The sequence below is a fragment of the Triturus cristatus genome, chromosome 8, assembly GCF_964204655.1.
Source record: "Triturus cristatus chromosome 8, aTriCri1.1, whole genome shotgun sequence".
NCBI lineage: Eukaryota > Metazoa > Chordata > Amphibia > Caudata > Salamandridae > Triturus > Triturus cristatus.
Window position 1 is genome coordinate 221,185,758 of NC_140591.1, and position 20,972 is coordinate 221,206,729.

The 20,972-nt window shown below is 43.4% G+C and overlaps 1 protein-coding gene across 1 annotated transcript in view; it reads left to right on the forward strand.

The window, feature by feature from the left end:
* The window catches only part of HEPHL1 (hephaestin like 1), a 384,637-nt gene that overhangs the window by 97,803 nt on the left and 265,862 nt on the right, over positions 1-20,972 (forward strand). The window contains exon 3 of the mRNA XM_085621400.1: positions 2,912-3,124. Within this exon, the coding sequence (XP_085477526.1) occupies positions 2,912-3,124 (213 nt within the window). The remainder of the gene's footprint in view (positions 1-2,911; positions 3,125-20,972) is intronic.

Genomic DNA, 20,972 nt, shown 5'->3' on the forward strand with positions numbered 1-20,972 from the left:
CCAAACATAAGGTCCACAAATAACTATCTTATTTTCAGAAGACTACTCAAGAGTTGGCTCTTTCCTATATAACCACCATACTCAAACACAAATGTACAGAATATCCCTGTGTATATAAACATTAAATTGTATTATATGTATGTATCTAGATATGTTTATTTCTTGATATAAATATGTACTTATGTATCTCTTACTTCACTCCTATAGTCCGATGCACTACCCTATATTTCACCCTATAACTCTTTCAATATATTGTCTACTTCCACTCTCTGACTCATCCCAAACCTCAATCTTCTACTATGATCTCCAGGACTCTTCCCACCTCTATCCCTCCTTGGATCACCCCAAACCTTATTTTAATACTATGATCTCCCAAACAACCCTCTAAATTCTTCCTTCACCTATCCCTCCTTTGACTCATCTCAAAACCAATTTTACTACTGTGATCTCCCTAATCTATTTCCAGAGATTCTTCCCTCCATCTCTCATTTTACTCACCCAAACCTCATCTTACTACTATGATCTCCCAATTAACACTTTCTAGACTCTTCCCTCCTCTATTGCCCCTTTCCCCCCATTATCCTTTTCAATCCAAGTAACAGAGTCACATGTCCACCATTAAAATTTCCCTATACTAATCTACTACTAATCCTTTTGGGTTCCAAAGTAGCGTGCTACTCGCTGAAAATCACTTTGACGCCTCTTCAGGGTTAGTAAGCTCTATATAAGTACATTTACAGCAATACAATGCCATGAGGGTAGTGCTGTGGGGGCCCTCCTGGTCCAACAAGATTGGAATCCATGAGAAGTGCCTATGTCATGGCACACACGCGTGATCAGTGTTTGCCTATGACTACAAAAATAAGCATTGGGGATCCAGACAACAATACCGTTGTGCACTCAGGGCATGCAAACTTTGCAGAAAACTTTTATATCCCAACTATCCTTTATAATATTGCACACTTCGGAGATGATGTTTTTGTATTAGAGCGACCTAAGCAATAAAACTCCGCCTGAGCTTAGGAACCTCAGTGTCTGAGGCTGGTGCAAACCAGAAGCTTGCCGGGGCGAATGGGTGGATTTACTGATTTCATCAGTACTTCTGTTTTTAAACGGTTTTGTTTAGGAAATTCATGAATTCTTAACCAATTGAATGCATGGAAACAGTTTTGAATTTTATTGATAGTATGTGTTTTCCAGTTATTCAGCTGTAATTGGGCAACAAACACTTGTTTTTATTTATTTATAGTGGGGTTTTTTAATTAACATCATTCTTAAAATTGATAAAGTTTATGCTTCACTGACATGGGTTCTGATTACACTCCACTCCCTGATCCAAAACACGCTCCTGTGCTTTGAGACAACCACATAGGTGGGCCATTGAAGCTACCTACAAGAGAATCCGTGCACCAATCTTACACCGGTGTGTGCGGGAAGAAGGGTAATAGTAGGCATTGTGAGCATTGTTGCTTGATTCCCTCTACTTTAATTCCGATTCCATAATGTGCTACTAGTGCTACTATGCGAAAACTAGAAAGTTACAGAATTGAAGATATTTCCATTAGCAAAACATTGCAATTGATAGCACGCGTCTGTTCTAGGCCGGCACTGGGGCGGTGCGACTGGTGCCATTGTACTGGGTGCTGCCTTCAGGGGGCGCTGTGTTTGCAGGCTTATTTTGGAATTAAAAGCACCTGCTGCCAGGATCCTTGCCTCCAGCAATTTCCAGGCAACAATACAAATGTCAAGATAACTCTGGTGATTAATGTTCTTCCTGGAGAAAGATCGGAGTTTTAATATGCCTGCTGCAAAGCACGTGTACCATGCAGATCACAAAGTGAATATAATGCAAATAGGTCAGTGGGCTACTGCTTTTGTCCGAGAGATCCTTTTGTTATTTGCAGTTTATAAGTTAAAATCGTAATATAGAACAGTGAATTATCAACTGTCATCAAAGAACTGCATGTACACTACAACGTATAGATTAGAGCACAGATTAATGTTGCTAAAAGTGTTAATTTGGGTAGAAATCGATTCTTATTATTGAAGAGAACCCTCAACTATGCTGTTCCATTTTCAATTCTGAGTTTGTGTTTCTACAGACCAAGCACTCTTTAAACTATACTGCCTACCAGTATAGATGACATGTGACTCCTACACCCTGTAGTCCTCTATCTTATGTAACATTTCCTATACACTGATTTACAGATGTATGATTGATTGTCTCTGTGTAATGTGTGTGTGATGCAAAGTGCTCTGACACTCTGCACTGGTATAAGGGCCGCTATATAACTAACTAAATGCATCTGAAAGAGAGTGGTCATGGAGACTTGAGGGGCACAGTTAAAAGGTGGTGGTGAGGGATTTTGTGAAGGAGGGGGTCACCACCTCCACCATGAAGGGGGGGGGCGCCAACAAACAGTGACAGAGGAATTCACAATCCATATGTTTAAATAGTTCTCTAGTTCCAGTCTCACATGGTCTAAGAGAAGCATAACCCAAATGTTTGAGAGCAGCAAGAAAGAGACTTGCAGGCCCATGATTGAGAAAAAATGTGTAACCCCTGGTTTGAAAATCCCGCCTCTATCATGTGGCTTCTGTTTCTTTAAGAGGCGGGAAGAACAATGGCACTCAGTGTCACATTTTGCATTTGATAGATTTGCCAGAATGATAATTCTCTTGCCGTATACATCTTACACTCAGCCGCATTCCAAGAGACTGTCGCAGTACCATTTGTGTGACTCAGTAACTATTGCTGAAATTATTATTTTTCATTATTTTAGTTTTTTTTGTATATATTCTATTCTATCTACATATAAGTCCGACTCCCCAACCCTCTGGTTGGGTGACTGCATTAGTTGTGATTGTTATAAGGTCTATCTCCCACCCTTACATATGTTTCACATTTCAGGAGCCCTCTACCCAGATAAAACCAGTGGGAGCAACAAAAAGGATGATTTTGTTCCTCCTGGAGGTAATCACACCTATGTATGGATAGTGAAGGAACAGTACGCTCCCACCGCTGAAGACCCCAGCTGCCTGACATGGATCTACCACTCCCACATCGATGCGCCAAAGGATATTGCATCTGGATTAATAGGAGCCCTGCTTACTTGTAGAAAGGGTAAGTATTTTATTTAATTTGCAAATTAACTAGTTTACTTATTTAAAAAAAATGTGTTCTTATTGCTACACCACATCCAACTTTTGGAAATAATGAGCTGAAGTTGTTCAGTGCCAATTTAGCTAGGGAATGTGAGAGTTGTTGGTGAAGTGAATGAAATATGTCCAGAGGATTTCTTTGGAAAGGAATCCCCAACCTTGGAACAGAAAACACAAGAAGTTGGGAGCCTTGTCCCACTGGGTGAGAAAAGGACTTTGCCCACTACCAAAAGATCAGAATATGCGCATATACTCCCAACACCTAGGACATTTTTTTTAACAAGTATTTTTATTGACTTTCCCTGCACTTGACTGAGCAAGATGTACAATGTATCAGCAGAGAATATCTACAAAGCAAACCTTACGTCAAAAACGAGGTAGAGAAGGCAAGTAGGGAATGGGAAGGAGTCCAGAACCAGTGCGTTGTTGGAGGTAGGATGAGGACAAAGTCAGGGCACGAGAGACCTATAGGACCAGGCCACATCGTCAGAGACACAATTGGAGGAAAAGGAGGAGGGTTTGGCATGCCACTGGGGCTCAGTCAGGGAAGGTTCAGCACTGGGGGAGCACAATGCATGGTTCATTGAGGTAGTGTATCATCCCTTGTAAGGGTGACGATAAATGCTCGAGAAGGGCAGCCCACGCCTGGAAGATGGGCTGCCTATGGATGCACCAAACCTCCTCAAGCCGTAATGCCTCGCTCTTGGCCTGTCCCCACCGCTGCACAGCCCCATGCCTGGCACCAATCCTGGAGGCTGAGAAGAATGTCAATTAAGGCCAATTGAGCGCTTATTAAGGAGTAAAGCTAGACCCGCAAAGCACACCCCCACTACCACACACTTTCTGTGTTTTCTCGATCCCATTGTGCAGGCTTCCAAAGTGTCTATATCTGGGAGTTCTGTCACCTCGTGGAGTGTGTTGTGGATATCTTGCCAGTACTGAGAGAGGGCTGAACAGACCAGAGCATGTGCTGAAGATCTGCCAATAATCCCCATCAGCGGGTGCAGCCTAGGTGGGCCATGGGAAAATAACAGTTTTCCTGGTGTGGTGTGGTGCTCTATACAGTACAGGAAACTCTATGCTCTGAAACTGGGCGTTACGGGAGACTTTTTCCAGGAATTTGAGGTCTCAGTCACATTCAGAATCGTGGCATGCCCGGCCTATATCCCTATCCCATTTGTCTCGGAGGAAGGTGAGCAGGGCTCATAGCCTTATAGCTCTGTAGAGCCATGTGATAAGTCGGCGTCCCGTCCCCATAGTGAATAAAGTTTGAACAGCTGTATGTATGGGAGGTTCAGTGTCTACTATGGACCATTGGCAATGAAGGTTCTGCTGTATCTGGTGGTACTGTAAAAACTGCCCTCTGAGAAGAGTGAAGTCATTGATTAGGCAGCCGATGGGAACAAGCTAGCCATCTACGAACAAGTTGCCCATCCTTGTGGGAGAACGATCATGCTAGGGGGTAAAATCCCTGAAAAAGGGGCCAGAGCCAGAAAAAATGGGAAACCTCGCAGGGGGAAGGCCAGGGGGTATGGGACTACATGGCTTGTAAGGGCCAGCATCTGTCAAACAGATTTGTGTGCTGTGCTCGTCAGGCATGGTAAGTGCTGCTCAAGGTGGGCTGCCTTAGGCAGTAAGAAGCTCTGGAGATCTGGGAGGGGGAGGGAGTCTGTGTCTGCGTGAGTTTCTAACAGGTTGTGCTGCACCAGCCACCGAGACTCACTTTGAGGCTGCTAGATAGTAAGCCTCAAAGGAAAGGTATGCCTAGACCACCCCTCTCAACGGGGAGCTGCAATTTCTGTAAGGCTATATGGTGGCGCTTGTTATTCCAGATAAGCTCCTGCAGTTGAGCCTCCAAATGGTGAAAACATCTGCGGGTGGGGGAATCTGGAAGATTGGCAAAGTGATGAAGAAGGTGGAGGAGCATGATCATTTTAGATTGGGCGATATTGCCCCTTAAGGCTAGTGGCAGGGATTTCCAGAATAAATGTGTATTTGTAAAGCACATTCACCCAGAAAGGTATCTTGGCGCTGAATAACAGATGTTTATTGTTAGTAAACTCAATGGTACTCATTTTGTTGACCTCCGAAGGATGAAAGGCTGAGTGGACCCGCCAGGATTTGAACCTGTGACCATGAGGTCGAACACAGGCCCCTATAGTGGACGGATTAGTCCACTAAGCCACCAAACCCGGCAATTGAACCTGGAACTTTATGGCTATGAATCTTTTTAAAGGTAACCACTGCAGGTTACCTTAAAAAAGATCCATGGGAGAGCGGCACAAGCAGACCCCTAGATATCGAACTGCATCTATTTTCCACTCCAGTTGGTATCCTCCCATCCAAACCTCGTCGGGGGCCAGGGACTCTCCCAAGGGACATGCACAGGATTTTGCCAATCTCACCTCAAATTTGGAAATATGCACAAAGGAACTCAATGGGGTATGAATAGAGGAGAGATCTGTGTGAACGTCTCTGATGTAGAGTAGTAGATCGTCTGTGTAAAGAGAAACTCTGTGAGTCATGCTGCTGAGAGGAATGCCCAACACCCTTCCCTCCAAACGGAGTCGGGAGGCCAAAAGCTCCACTGCAAGTGCAAACAGCAATGGAGAGAGGGGACAGCCCTGTCTGGTACCCCTCTCTACTGAAAATGCTGGGAAGACCAAGCGGCCCAACCGAACTCTAGATCGTGGAGAAGTGTATAGTTATCGAGTGTATGACGAAAGGCGCTCACGCAATCCAAATGTGGACAGTACTTGGAAGAGGAAGTCCCATCCCGTTAAATGCATTCTCTAAATCAAGAATACGGCAAGCATCATAGGGAATCGGCAGGGGGCCTGGTCCATTAAGTGGAAAAGGTGTCACAGATTATGAGAGGTGCTCCATCCTGGGACGAAGTAATTTTGGTCAGGGTCAAGTAGGTTTGGCAGGAGTTGGTCAAAGCGCTCAACAAGTATCTTTCCCAGAATTCTATAATCCATGCTCAATATAGGAATGGGACTATAGGACGCAAGAACGGTCGGGTCATGGTGAGGCTTTGGGAGCAATGTCAGGACGGATTCACACAGAGAAGGAGGCAGACTTTCAGTACATAAGGCATCTTCTTAGACCTCGGCCAGGCGAGGGGCATGAAGGGAGCAAAAAGTACTGTAATATTCAACTGAAAGACCGTCGAGGCTGGGTGTCAGTCAGTCAGTCAGTCAATTATCTTTATTCGATTATTGAAAATCATAAAAGAACGAGCAAAAAAATACATAACAACAATTCATCAGATCATTAAATTTTCGTACAATTATCAAAAAAAAGAAACAATTAAATTTGTACATTTAAAACATGCATAAATATTTTAAAAAGGGTAAAAAGAAGGGTATGTTATAAAAAAGAGGAAGTTCATTTTTCACAGATAAAGTGCCTGTGCCTAAATTTGGACTTATTCAAACGTACTCCTGCCACTAGAAAACTAGCGACAGCAAAGGCTACTTTTATATTAGGAAGAAGTTGCAAGAAAAGCAGAGCTGGTTTTACCTGAATAAAGCCCTGAGAACGTAAAATAGGGAGCAAGTACCTTTTTCTAATCTCAATGTAATGGCCGCAGAACATAATAAAGTGCATCGTATCCTGAACCGAGAAACAATCGCAATCACAGGGTTCAGCGTCATCAGGTCTTGCCCAAGTTCCAAAGTTACCCAAGATAAAGTGGATTAAATCGAAACGAAATCTCGTTAAGAGAAAACGATGGTAAGGGTTTGTTACCCACACAAGGTATGGTTCCATTCCGGGAACAGAATTGAGCAAAAAGTGTTTCCTTACCATGGTTTTTTTTAACTCTTGTGCTTCCCTTTCCAAAGCGTATAGATTTAACAGGGTATTTTTAACTGATTTTAAGTCTTCGTAAGTTATTTCATCCGGAGATGAAAAGAGCTCCGGTCGGCCTGCTAAGGACAGCTGAGTTCTCACATATCTTACCCATGGGATTTTAAGAGCTCCGTCCAGGGCTAAACAGTCTTTTAAAATGGTGTGATTTAATGTAAGCTCCTGGTTAAGCCAGATTTTTAACCAGCCAATCACTGGAGCTAATTTCAGAGTATCAGCTATATAACCCAAACCTGCCTCTGAATGTAATGCAAACGTCGGGGTTGATTGGGGAACAGAAAGAAGAGATCTTAAGAATTTGTTTTCTACATTCTGTATTTTAGTGGGGTTAATATATCCCCAAATAATGGAGCCATACTGGGCGACTGCCATGCATTTTGCTTTATAAACTTTAATTATGCTTTCCATAGGACGTGCGCCCAGTTTTTTGGCAAAACCCAACAGCCCTGCGGTTGCTCTAGCGACAGCGTTGCTTTTAACCAGAAGCTGAGGGCCCCAGGAGCCCTTTTCATCAAAAGTCACACCTAAATATGGGAAAGAAGGAACTCTCTTTACCTCCTTCCCTGCGCAATAAAATGTTAGCATCTTTTTTTTTCTGCCTGCGTGTCCAGAGATCATTACGTGTGATTTATCTGTATTAATTTTCATATCCAAAGATGCCATAAAAGCTCCAAAGGATAAAAGGAGTTTATTCAATGCAACTCCAGAGCGTGCAAGAAGAACAGCGTCATCCGCGTACAGGAGGACAGGTATCTTTGTCTCCCCTGCACGCGGAATATCACTGTGTGATGTTTGCATTACTGTCTCGAGGTCGTTGATATATAGAGTAAATAATAGGGGGGCGAGTATACACCCTTGTCTAACCCCCCTCTCAGACTTAAAGAGACAGGTGCATCTTCCTTCCCTAGTGACTCTTACAGAAGTCATAAGATCCTTATGTAGCTCAGCTAAGTAAACAACTAAGGGTGGGTCAAGGCCCATGGCCAACAGGATCCCCCACAGCTTCGACCTGTTAACTAGGTCAAAAGCTGAGGAGAGGTCCATAAAGGCCATGTACAGTGAGCCACCCCTAGCGACCACATATTTGTTTATAATAAGCTCTAGGTTTAGGCATTGATCTAAAGTTCCTCTTTTGGCTCTAAAGCCATATTGTGCATTAGATAAAATACCCTTACTATCTAAAATCGTGGACAATCTGCCTAACAGGACTCTCCCCAAAATTTTGACACTTGAATCAATAAGAGAGATGGGCCTGTAACAGGCCGGATCTGTCCTCTGGCCCTTTTTGAAGATTGGCACGAGGCTGGGTGTTTTATTCCTGGCGTGCAAATAGCTTGTTTTATCTCTTGGATGGTTAAGGGCCCATCGAATTCCTTACGACAGATTGGAGTGACTTCCGGGAGGGAGCACTCTGAGAGAAAGGGGCTAATCTCGTCCCCAGAGTATGAGGGGTTGCAGCGTAGACTGTGGAATAGTAGGCTTCCAGGATGGTCTGCCGGATGAGAGGGGCAGACCCTGTGGGCAGGGTGATCACTAGAATAAACCGGGAACTGGAATCCTGGCAGGCCAGCCAATTCAAGAGCTTAATAGATATAGCTCCCTTTCCAGTGCGTTTTAGCCTTATATGCCTTAAATTTAAAGCAACGCCGCTGGTCAACAACTATGGCCTATTGAGTCTTGGCATCCGAAAGTGGCGCCCGTCTGAAAATGACAAGAACCACTGTCTTATCCAGGTCTGAAATCAGGCGTTCAGCCTAAGTTATTTCCTGGTCTAGTGTTTTGCAGACCCCAGAAGTTTCTTGGATGCATTGCCTGGGTGTGACCACCTTAAAGGTGTCCACTCAATAGCGAGCGAGGACACCGAACCGCTATTGGTAGAAAAAATATTGAGTGATGTTTTGAGCATGTGAGGCCTGAAAGGAGGGGTCCTCCAGAGTCTTCTTGGGCAGGCACCATGTATGGGCTGGAGGAGCACCCCAGGAGAGGTCCACTGTCGGTGCATAGTGGACAGAAAGTATGCGCCTGATAATCTGCCCGGCATACAGCATCTAGGAGAGTGGCCGACAGGAAGATCTGATCAAGATGCACATAGAGGTCATACACTGACAGTAGAAGTGCTCGCCTGTATGACTCGACTGCCATGCGTCGATCAATGCCCATTGGTGGATCCACTCCCGGAGGAATGCTGCTTGCGTGTGGAGAGGAGTGTGTGGCAATGGGGGGGCGGGAGCGGTGTAAGGAGTTATCAAGTGTGCAGTTGTAATCACCAGGTATGATCCATTGGGTCCCTGTTTTGTGTGCTAGTGTGAGCAGATGGTGCGAGGGCCTCTAAGTTGTGTGGGGCGGATGTGCCCCAGCTGATGGGCCAGCTGCAGGCCACAGAGGTCGGGGCGGCCTCCACAGTCAGTAAACTGTGGCAGAAGGTATGGGGATGGCAGAATTGGTTGCTATCAGCCCCAATCAACACCACCAACTCTACAAGAGGCTGGGCCACAGGATGGCACATTCAGGCGGGCCAAGGGAGAGATTTTACAAGATCTGAGTGCCCGGCATCTCTGTACCTAAATGGGGGAAACTGCAGATTAAATATGGCAATTTAACAGAGCATATTTTCAGTTTGCTTCACATCAACTGATTGGTTTATTCCATGCTAGTCAGATTGTATTGTACTGTATCCTTTAAGTAGCACTAACTACCCCTTTGTTGGGTGCTTAAGCACTTGCCTATATGGGTAGCATGCTATGTAGTGTGTGTGATTGGAGGGGTGTTGTCTTTGTTTTGATTTTATGTGGAAAGTGTTTCCGTTTCATGAATGCGAACCACTGGGTTGGATATCGAGTTTTTGGACGCAGCGCTTTATAGTGTAAAGGATGAGGAAGTGGGTGAGATAGGGTCACAAGTTATGGTTTTTTGTAATCTGGCATCTTTGATCTGCTGTGCAGGTCCCTTTATGGTGTTTTTATGCTCACAGTCCACTAAACCGGTTTCCTCACAGGGTTGCCCATTTTTAGATTTTTTTGTTTGTTTATGGTTCTGAGCAGCAGTGGTGGCTGATGGAGTTTGAAAGTGGTAAGGCATGAAATTAAACCATCAATTTTCTATTATTGAGCAGGCCTGGGGGGGTAAATGTGCTGTTTATGCCCCTTTTTTATAGGTCCTTCAGTTCTACCCTCTTTGTAAAAGAACATTATAAAAACATGTATTATAAGAAACACGCGTTTTAGAATTATGCTAAACGGAACATAATTTTGCACCCCAGGGTTCATTTGCACATAGGGTGCACTTCCCCTGTTGTGGGGCTGTTAACAGTATAATGTGGTGGAAGGGGAGTTTTGGCTTTGTTATAACAATGTTTTGTCTTTTTAATGTTTGAAATCAGTTCTATGGAGAATTTGTTACAGAAGGCTTGCGATTATGGCCTGTCTCTCTTTTGGCACTCTGGATTATGGAATTCTGCTAGGATCTTGTGGGTGTCCTTAGAAGTGTAGTCAGCATCAGTTAGGCATGTGAGATAGCGCTATCATTTGTGGCTCTTATGGCTTTACTGTAATCTGTTTACTGGTGTAGTATGATTTTTCTTTATTTCAAAACATGATTTTCTCCACTTTCATCATACAAAGGAAAACATTATTTTAAGCCCTCCTTCTATTTAGTTGCAGACAGTAGATATTTTTTGGTAATGGTTTCCCAAGGATAAAGGTCCTGGTGTGAAGTTGGAGAGGGGGGCAGTCCACAGTGAAAATCAATATGCGTATTGCAAAGGATAGAGAAGAACTGAGATCCAAGGATGGCCTGTCTATTGTCTTGCTTGTCCTGTCTGCAGTACTTACTGACCTACACAGACTACCAGCTTAAATTGCAATTTATTGGGGGGGGTTGACAGCATAAAATATATATATATGATAGACCTGATGATATAGAAAATGTTGACACGTTTTGCTAATAAAAAGGTGGCCATAGACTCTCCACTTCTTAAATGTACTAGTGTCCTGGTGAATGAATTGGTTATCCATTTATTCTCAATTCATGTTTCTTGAGTAAGATATGAAATCTGACCAAATCCCATGTAGAAAAATTCTATAAACAATAGGTTTCTTTTGTCATCTTTGCTTTTTTTTTATTTCGACATTTTCACTGGGCCATGGCTTTAATTTGAACAAAAGCTCTCCTCTTTCTTGAACTTTTGTCAAGTAGAATAAGCAGATTGCTCTGTTTCAAACAGTACTTTTGTCATACTGCATTCAGAGTCTCTAGACATACATTTATTGTTTTTGGTCAGGTTTGCTTTAAAATTATGTGGAAAAATCACAGTCTCAAATAGACCCGGACGCCAATATACCCAGTTTAATATGAATCTGGTCCAGTTAAGACCGGATAAGTAGGAATGAGGTCTAAAACACTTGTCTCTATCAGAATTGTGATACAATTGGCTGATGAGTGCGATATGTCATACTCGTCGGCACATCACATCACACCACATCAAATGTGTTCACTAATAAAGTTTGTAAGCCCTGATGAAGACCTTTGCAACTAATTATCAGGTCTAGAGAAGGTTGAAACACGTCTGCACAATAAAGTGCATTTGAGAGCACCCCCCCCCCCACAAAGGTTAACAAAAGCCAGAGGACATTAATAAGGAGAATTGAAGCCACATACACAACCAACTGTAGAACATTGTACCCCAAGCCCATAAAATCCCTCGTTGTACACATGACAACACAAAAGGAGGACACTTTTGTATCCCCTCCGTTTATACATTTTATGTTGGACACTTTTTTGCTGTTACATGGATATATATTGCCTATGTGAAATGTAATTTATGTGTTTGATTGCTAAGCCATTTGTCTCATTGTATTGAATATTAATGTGAATCGACCACAGCTATTGTGTAATTAAATAAGTCTTTTGTGGATGTACTATATGTTCACAGGAAAGAACATCCCTTGCTTGCTTATAATATTTGTTTTTCAATCACTTCTAATTCGTCATGGTTTGGATGAAATGTATTCAGTATATGTTCTAGTGCAGGTACAGATATGTGATGATCTTTAAATAACTTTCTCAATAATATGGAATGCTCTTTAGCAAGAGCAGGTATGGAATGGTAATGCAGCCCAAGTAACTCTTGACCAATTCATGATATGGGAGGTGTCTTTTTGTGTAGCCCCGCCCCCTACTTCCTTAACTTGAGCATCTCACGGACCCAACTGCCCAGATATACAATAATGTTTAAGCCTTAATTTCTCAGAAACTAGTAAATGGATTTACACCACGTAGAAAAAAGCACAAGCAGTGAACCAAGATCTAGCTTCATGCCAAATTTTGTGTAATTCGGTTGAGCAGTTTTTGCTGTTGTGCTTCTTAGAGAAGTCTATGGAAAATGCATGGTGATTTTATGTTTTGGGAACCCCCTTTTTTTCTCAGCCCCCATTCAATGGATCATCCTAAAACTTTCCATGCAAAAACAAGCAAAAAGTAGCACCTTTTTGGAAAGTTCGTGGAGATTCGTCAAACGGGGAGAAAGTTATCAGCAACACAAAAAATGCTTTTCCTATGTAACAGCTGATCTAACTATAACTATGTATATATCTATATCTATATTCACAGAAAAAACCATAGGTTTCAGGCACGTTATAGTTAGGAATTAGCATTTAAAAAACCTCAGAAATTCACTGACAAAACCATAGGTTTCAGGGGTGTTATAGTTAGCTGGACTTTTCACTTGTACAAAACCATTGAAATTCCCCCGTTATAGTTAGTTCAGCTAACTATAACTCGCGCGCCCGCAATGCACTGCTGATGACGTCACATATTACATCACTCATGACATGGTCAGTGACATCACTCATGACATCACTGATGACATCTCAAATGACATCACTGATGACATCACTGATGACATCATCCAGTGAATGTGTGTTTTTCTGAAAATTAAATATGTTTTATATATGTATATCTCAAGGTCGATGGAAGAATAAATGGGTATATAAGTGTCTAAATGGATGATTTGTTTTTGAAAAATTGATTGTGTAACTGACTGATTAAGTGTATCATAGTGAATACATGGCTTAGTGAGTAATGTTTAAATATGTAAATATCTGTATCAGTCTCTCACTTTGTGTATAAGTGGCTGCATGGGTTGGTGAGTAGCTACATGGGTGTCTATATAGGTTATTAGTTGGTTTTTTGAGTATCAGTCTGAGTGTCTGCATGGTTCGGTGGGGGGTATTACGTAGTGCATAGGTGCATGAATGAGTGACTCACTGTTTGTATGTGTTGAACACAGCATGTGTGCAGGACTGTATGGGTGGATGAGTGTGTGTATGGGTGTGTTAGTGAGTGAATGACTGTCTCAATAGTGTCTTTATGAGTAACTACATATGTTTTAAACTAGTATATGTGACTATTGGTGTATATATGTGAGTATATGTGAGAGTGAGAGATTGAAAGAGTTCCTGTATGAATAAGTATGTGTTTCTATAAGTGATTGTTTAAAAGACTAAGTATGTGTAAGTTTCCGTAGAAGTAAGTATGGTGGTGTGTGTATAACTGTATATGCAAGTAAATGTATGTTTGATTCTTTATTAGCATGAGTGACTATGTGTGTGAGTAACTCTATGGATGAGTGGCATTGTGTAACAGGATGTATAGGTGTATGAGTACATATGATGAGTGAGTACATGTATGAGTGACTGTATAGGACTGTTGGTGAATGAGTGGATGTGTATGTGGATCTTAGAATTACTGAAGAGGTTGTTGTAACTGGTATTGGTATGTCCATTGTTTTGAAAATTTTAGTCTCTATTTTTGAATGTGTGTATCAAAGGTTATATTAGGGTGAGAGGAGGTCTGCCACTCTATCACAAGGATGATGTCATCAGTGATGTCATCAGTGATGTCATTTGAGATGTCATCAGTGATGTCATGAGTGATGTCACTGACCATGTCATGAGTGATGTAATATGTGACGTCATCAGCAGTGCATTGCGGGCGCGCGAGTTATAGTTAGCTGAACTAACTATAACGGGGGAATTTCAATGGTTTTGTACAAGTGAAAAGTCCAGCTAACTATAACACCCCTGAAACCTATGGTTTTGTCAGTGAATTTCTGAGGTTTTTTAAATGCTAATTCCTAACTATAACGTGCCTGAAACCTATGGTTTTTTCTGTGAATTTCAAAGGTTTTTTAAATGCTAATTTCTAACTATGCCTACAGAGATAGGACATGTGAAGAAAGAAGAAAAAATGCACAGAAAGAAACAAAAGAAGTGCAGAAAGAAGCAACAGAAGTCCTCAAATACGAAGATAAGTGCAGGAAGAAGGATAACATGCAGAAAGAACAAAAAGAAGAGCAGAAAGAAGCCTTGTTGCAAAATCATCCTGTACCCTCAACTTTTTCAGACGGATACTGGTGGTAACTGAGTCTGACTAACCAGTCCTAGAGCCAGTGCTATGTTAAAAGACACTTAGAATACAGTGAAAACACCTACATACACTAGGGAGCATTATGCGTTGGGGTCCCCCTGTGATTAGCATGACCTCCTCTGTAAGCCCCTAGTGTATAATAGGGCATGGGGATTAAAACTACCTCTTAAAACAGGCCACAGGGCGTTTTTGCACACGTTAACTCAGGCCCCGTCCCCTCCCTTCACCACTGTGTAAACACGCCCTGTGTCCATTTTTAGTTGGGAGATTAAGTTCATTTGAATCCTGAGGGTCCCTAGGGTCCAACTAGCCCACTAGGTACCTCCAGTAAGTGCCACAGAGCTGCGTTGCAGAGAGGTGTAAAAAGTGGCACGGCCTGGACCACCTCTCTGCAATGCAGCTCAGTGGCGCTTACTGGAAGCACTTGGTGGGCTAGTTAGCCCCCAGGGGCCCTCAGTATTGAAGGGAAATCATATCCCCAATTTAAAACATGCCATAGTGCGTGTTTGCACACGTCACCTCAAGCCCCGTCCCCTCCCTTCACCACTGTGTAAACGCGCCCTGTGGCTGTTCTAAGTTGAGAGATTAAGTCCCCCTGAATCCTAAGGGTCCCTAGGGTCAAACTAGACCACTAGGTACCTCCAGTAAGCGCCACAGAGCTGCGTTGCAGAGAGGTGTAAAAAGGGGCTTGGCCTCAGAACACCTGGCTGCAGCGCAGCTCCCTGGCGCATACTGGAGATGCCTGTTGGGGGCGCGTTTGCAGAGTGCTGCACGGAGGGGGCATGGCCTCCGGCACGATGCCAGTCTTTTATTTATTTTAGTTTTTTAAGAAGGGGGGCTGTTTGGTTCCCCTTCTTATTCTAATTTATTGGCCCTGATGACCCCATAACCCAGGGCCAGTCTCCTAATTATATTTTTTTGACCCCAATCCCCAGGGCCGGCCACTGTTTTTTATTATTTTTAAAAAATATATATTTATAGACACACCTAGGACATGCTGGACAAACCGTACGTACCTATCACCATGACGATTTGCGTGATATTCATTAAAAGGCGACTATGCATGCAATGAATCCACGTGGAATGTATTTACACCACTAGTGAAGCTCTGACATGTCTGATGCCCTACCGTGCCTAATCCTGGTAGACACCCTTGTCGTTTATTTATACAAACATGGGTAGCTATTGACGGGCACATTTAATACACATGCACACCAAGCCATTCAAAGGGGATTCGACAAAAATTCGACCAAAACTATGCAAGAAACCCCCCTCACGGTTAATAAAACACACATCCACTGCCGGATGTGTAATACTTTTTATTTTACTCTCTGGAAAGGGGACGAACATCACTTGAGAGTCACAGCGTGCTCCTGACAGAGCCCAATGCTGTGTTACACCCACCATTGCCTGCCGAGTGCCACACACCTCTGTGTTGTATTCCACTAGCTAGTGCATATGCTATGACACTCTCTAGCCCATGTGCACTGTAACACCACCCCGTGAATATGTCATGCCACACTTGTCTTCGCACGGGTTATATTGCCCCATCTAACGTGCCTTTCTCGATGCCTATGTTATAACGCACAGTGCTATGCCATACATATTACAATCTGGGATCCATATATTTGTCACAGTGCATATGCAACGTTACACTCCCCAGCACATATTTTATATTACAACTTTAGAGACTAGTTAGGTTACACAACACTGCCCTGTGCATATTACACTCCAAGGCGCATATCGCATAGCACGCGCTAGTGCCTGTGCTATCTCGCGCTCTCCAATGAATCTGTCATTGCGCACAATGTATTGCATATTATATTTCACGCCCGGTTCATCTTATATCACACTTTTTGGTGCATAGTTTATACCATACACTATATCTAGTTTTCATTTTCAATCGTGCTCTCAGGACTATGTTCTATATAACACTGTGTTCACCTACCCTTTTCACGGGCATTACATTTTGCGATAGGGGGTGGAGGGTCAGGGGGTGTTTCTGCCAAGTGAGCCCGGAGTCACAGTCACAAACGTCCTCTTCTTCCTGAATAAAAGTGAGATTATGCTGCATACTTGTTCATATTTTAAGTCGTTCGCACAGACACAATGTTTTAAAAACAATAAAGTTCCTAATACCCGCCTTCTCTGAACAGTTAGCTTGCTGCCCCATCCCCTTCCTCCCTATCCTCTGTTGTGTGAATCCATGGACTAGCCTCCTCCCTCCTGCCATGCATGGTCTGATGTGCTGCCACTGCCCTCAATTTAGTATGATGTACCAGTCCACTCCTCCTGCCCTCCATTGCCCAATTCTATGCCCCATCATTGACCTCCTGCTTAAACTCTGTGCTTAGCTTGCTGCCCCTATTCTCCTTCCCCCTGCCCTCCGATGTCTTTGTGCATGCCCCTGCTCCATCCTTTTTGCCCACCATGTCCCATGGACCTGCCACTCCTATCTACTCTGAGTGTTCTGTTGAGCTGCCACTCCCCTCCCACCTGCCTAGCATTGTCAGATGACTGTAACCTGTCCCTGCCACCTCCACCCTGCCTGTCCACATGCCATGCCCCTATCCTCTTCCTCCTGTCCTACATGGTCCATTGTACTGCCACACCCTTCTGCCCTCCCTGGTCTGTTGTGCTGCAACTGCTCCTCCTGCCTGCCCCGTGTGGTCTGTTGTGAGGTCCCTTCCCCTGAACTTTCTTGTCTGTGCACAGGTCCTGACCCTCCCTTCTATCCTCCATTGTCCTTTGTGCATGCCCCTCCACCCTCCTTCTTGCCCATCATAGCCATTGTGCTGCCACTAACCCTCCCACTTGCCATGCGTGGTCTTCTGTGCTGCCATGGCCCCTCCCACCTTCCCTGTGTGGTCAGTTAGCTGCCCCTGACCCCCTCCCACCTTCCCTCCATGGTCTGTGTGTATGCCATCACAGTCTCACTGTTGCTCTTCATGGTGTGTCTTGCTTCTAGTGCCCATCCTGCCTGACCTCCATGGCTATCTTGCTGCTCCTGCCCTGCCCCCTTGCCCCCAGCCCTACTCCCTCCCTCCTGGCTTGTCTGTTCCATTGTAATGCCCCTGATCCGTCCCTCCTGCCCTTTATGGTCTGTTATGCTGCAGCTTTCTCTCCTGTCTGTCCATTATGGTCAGCTAGCTACCATTGCCTCTTGCCCCTCTGTTCTCTGTTGTCCATGTGCATGGTCCTGTCCCCTCCCTCTTGCTTTCTATGGATTGTTGTGCTGCACTCCCGTCCTGCATGCCCTGTGTGGTGTATTGTGCTGCTGCAAACCCTGATGCCTGCCCTGCAGGGTCAGTTTGGTGCACCTCTCCATGTCCCTCCTGTCCTCTGTTATCCAAGTCCATGTCCCTATCCCATTTCCTTCCATGATCCAATGTACCATACTTGCGAACATTTTGAACTTGGTAAGAGGGAGATTTTGAAAAAAAACTGGGGTATTGATTTTCCCCTTTGAGTTACATTGAAAAAGAGGATATTGTAGACAGGAGACAGATCAAATAAAGCCCATTTGAGCTTAAAAACATTGGACGTTTCCTGGCTGAATCGGGTCTGTTGGCATGTATGGTTGTACTACCATTGCCTCTTCCTTCTGCCCACAATGGTCTATTACATTGCCACAGCCTTGAAGGAGGGTAGATTTTGTATCACAGGGGGCCCCTGGCCCGTTCTGTCCACACCTGAAGTGTGAGACCCTTGTCCTTGCCCTGCCAGCTGCATTTGTAGGCCGTATTAAATTGACCAGCGGGTCCTGTGTTGCTATATAATTATCCTGAGACATCCTTACCACTCAGCCAGCATAAAACCCCTGTGTAGGCCCTTCTGTTCAATATGTAGGCCTCTTTGTTAAATTGACCATAGCTCTGCAATTTTAGTGTATAGCAGTCTGAAGGCAGGTCTGCGAGGCCTTCTGATCCAAACTAGTAGCCCCCACCCTACCCGAGTGCTCCGTGCTCGGTATCAAAGTTCAACATCCCCCTGAAGCTGTCGACATACAGTAGGCTGCATCCTGGACTGGTACTTGCTTCCTGGGCAAGTTTCCCGCTTTTAAGGAAGTGGCAACCGCAGAGCGTCAAGTTAGGAGAACTGAGGAGATTTTATACATAAATATATTGAATTCCCGTACAATACCCATTATTTTCTGCTTGCTCTATGGAACTTACGATAAGCGATTGGCCTGAGAGACTGACCTTTTCACCCAGTCCATTGTCAGCATTAAGTGGGTAAATGACGAAATGTCTGGTAAAATCTGCAGACGAAGCTTTTGGGTAGCATACGTAGGTAGATGTAGCGTGCAAAGGAGCCCACAAAATGATATAAAAAGGGAGCACCCACAGATATCGACGGACTACCTCGCCGTCTGTATGTAGGTTAACAGGCAGTGCAGGTTTTCCCCAAGAGCTGGGAGCTCTTGTCTTCCTTTGCTTAAAATGTCTTGCTCTGCTTTGCTTGAAGTATCTTATTCTATTTTACCTATATGAAATGTCATGTTATGTTTAACCATTGTTCTCTTTACTTTTGCATTTAAAAGATTTTGTATTGTAATTGCAGGAATGCTTGCTCTAAGAGTAAACGTGAGTGTTCCTAGGTAACATTTTCCTTGGTGTAACTTGTTTCTCATGATGCATTTATAGATGTGTTTTCTCTCTCTCTCTGTCAGTACATTAATTGAGATACAGAGAATATTATGACAGCTGTATGATTATCTGGATTCTGTATTTTGTACTTTATGTCTCTATTCTGCGGTTTCTTTGAAGTTGCATCTTCTCATTAAACTGCCATTGTATTCTGCCTCCAATTCCATGTCTCATATGTCTGTTTTCTTCATTTTTGGAGCAAGCGTTCCTAGGCACCCCGGCTCAAATTAAGGTGCCCCTTTTGTCCCTGACTCACTTTCCTGCTCAGTTCTGTGGTGGCTCCCGGGGATCTGGGGACCGCCCCTAGCTTCCTTGACCCGTAATAGATCTTCCCTCCAACAGCCTCTCTTGCAAGTCCTGTATTGTTGGTTTGTTGCCCCTGCCCCCCTTTCCACTGCCCTCTGTTGTGCTTCCACGGCCCTTCCTGCCTGCTCAGTGTGGTTAAATTGTTGCCTTTGCACCCTCCTACCTGCCTTCAATTTTCAGAGTCCGTGCCCCTGGCCTCTGCCTCTCAACAGTATCCTAATGAACAACTAGATTGCTAACATTCTATATTTATTACAAAAGTGTGGAACGCCTGACATCATCTTGATGTAATCAAAACTGTAATACCTAGAGCATTTCCTTTAGAAATTACATATATGAGAGGGTCTTATTGGCATCAAAATTATGGTTAGTGCTCTAAAAGACTAAAATAAGGACATATTTTCTGAGTTTTCAAATAGCGACAAAGCACTTTTAAATTATTTGTTATCTTTATGTTTTTTTATCCAGTTGACCACTTGATTAAATGTTGCACTTAGGGGAGAGGATGTGGTGTTACTTCCAGAACTGCAGACTTTGCAACTGGGGAACCAGGTTGAAGTTTCTGCTTCAGCTCGACATTCTGTGATTCTGGTCAAATCACTTAGTCTCCCCATGTCTACAACCAAAATGAATTTGTTCTTGTGTGATGTAACCAATGCTCATGTAAAGCACTCCAATACCTGACAAGTCTGCTCTATATAACACTGCAAAAACACAAAATAATAAGTGTTTTGCACACTTCTGTCATTGGGCTATATTTGGGCTACATCTGGTTGATTTTGGGCTACATTTGGGCTCTTTTGTCTCCGGTGGCCATCTTGGGAGATTTCTTTGTTATGAAGTTTCCTAATTTCCTCATGTACTGCAGTCTCCTCAGTAGGAAATGCTTTCAGTTTTTTACTTTGATTCCATCATGAAGGTATTCAGATATGTCACACATTTGCCATAAATTCTGAATGTTAGCACTCTAGTTGCTCATTAGATCACTGTAGTAAAACTACTCCACCATGGAAGTCTGCTCCTGGTATTAAAAGTGCATGTTTCAATCTGCATGTCAGAATTTTTTAATGAAATAGAAGAGGATTTGAGAAGTCACTCAAAATGTGCCCTCATTTTCTTTCTTCAGCATTAATCATAATTTCTATGGCAAAATGAACCTCCTCATTGTGTTCCTTTTTAAATTAAATGTTTTAAGTGTTACCAGTTTATTCCAATCAAGATGGCTTCAGGTGTGCCATACTTTTGTCATAATGAAGACAGTAAGCGCTCTAGTTGTTTTTAAGAACATTCTGGGACATTCTGTCATTGGGCTATACTTGGGCTACATCTGGGTGATATTTGGGCTACATTTGGGCTCTTTTGTCTCTGGTGGCCATCTTGGGAGACTTATTTGTTATGAAGTTTCCTAATTTCCTCATTTACTGCAGTCTCCTCAGTAGGAAGTACTTTCAGTTTTTTACTTTGATTCCATCAAGAAGGCATTCAGATGTGTCACACATTTGCCATAAATTCAGAATGTTAGCACTCTTTTTGCTCATTAGATCACTGTAGTAAAGC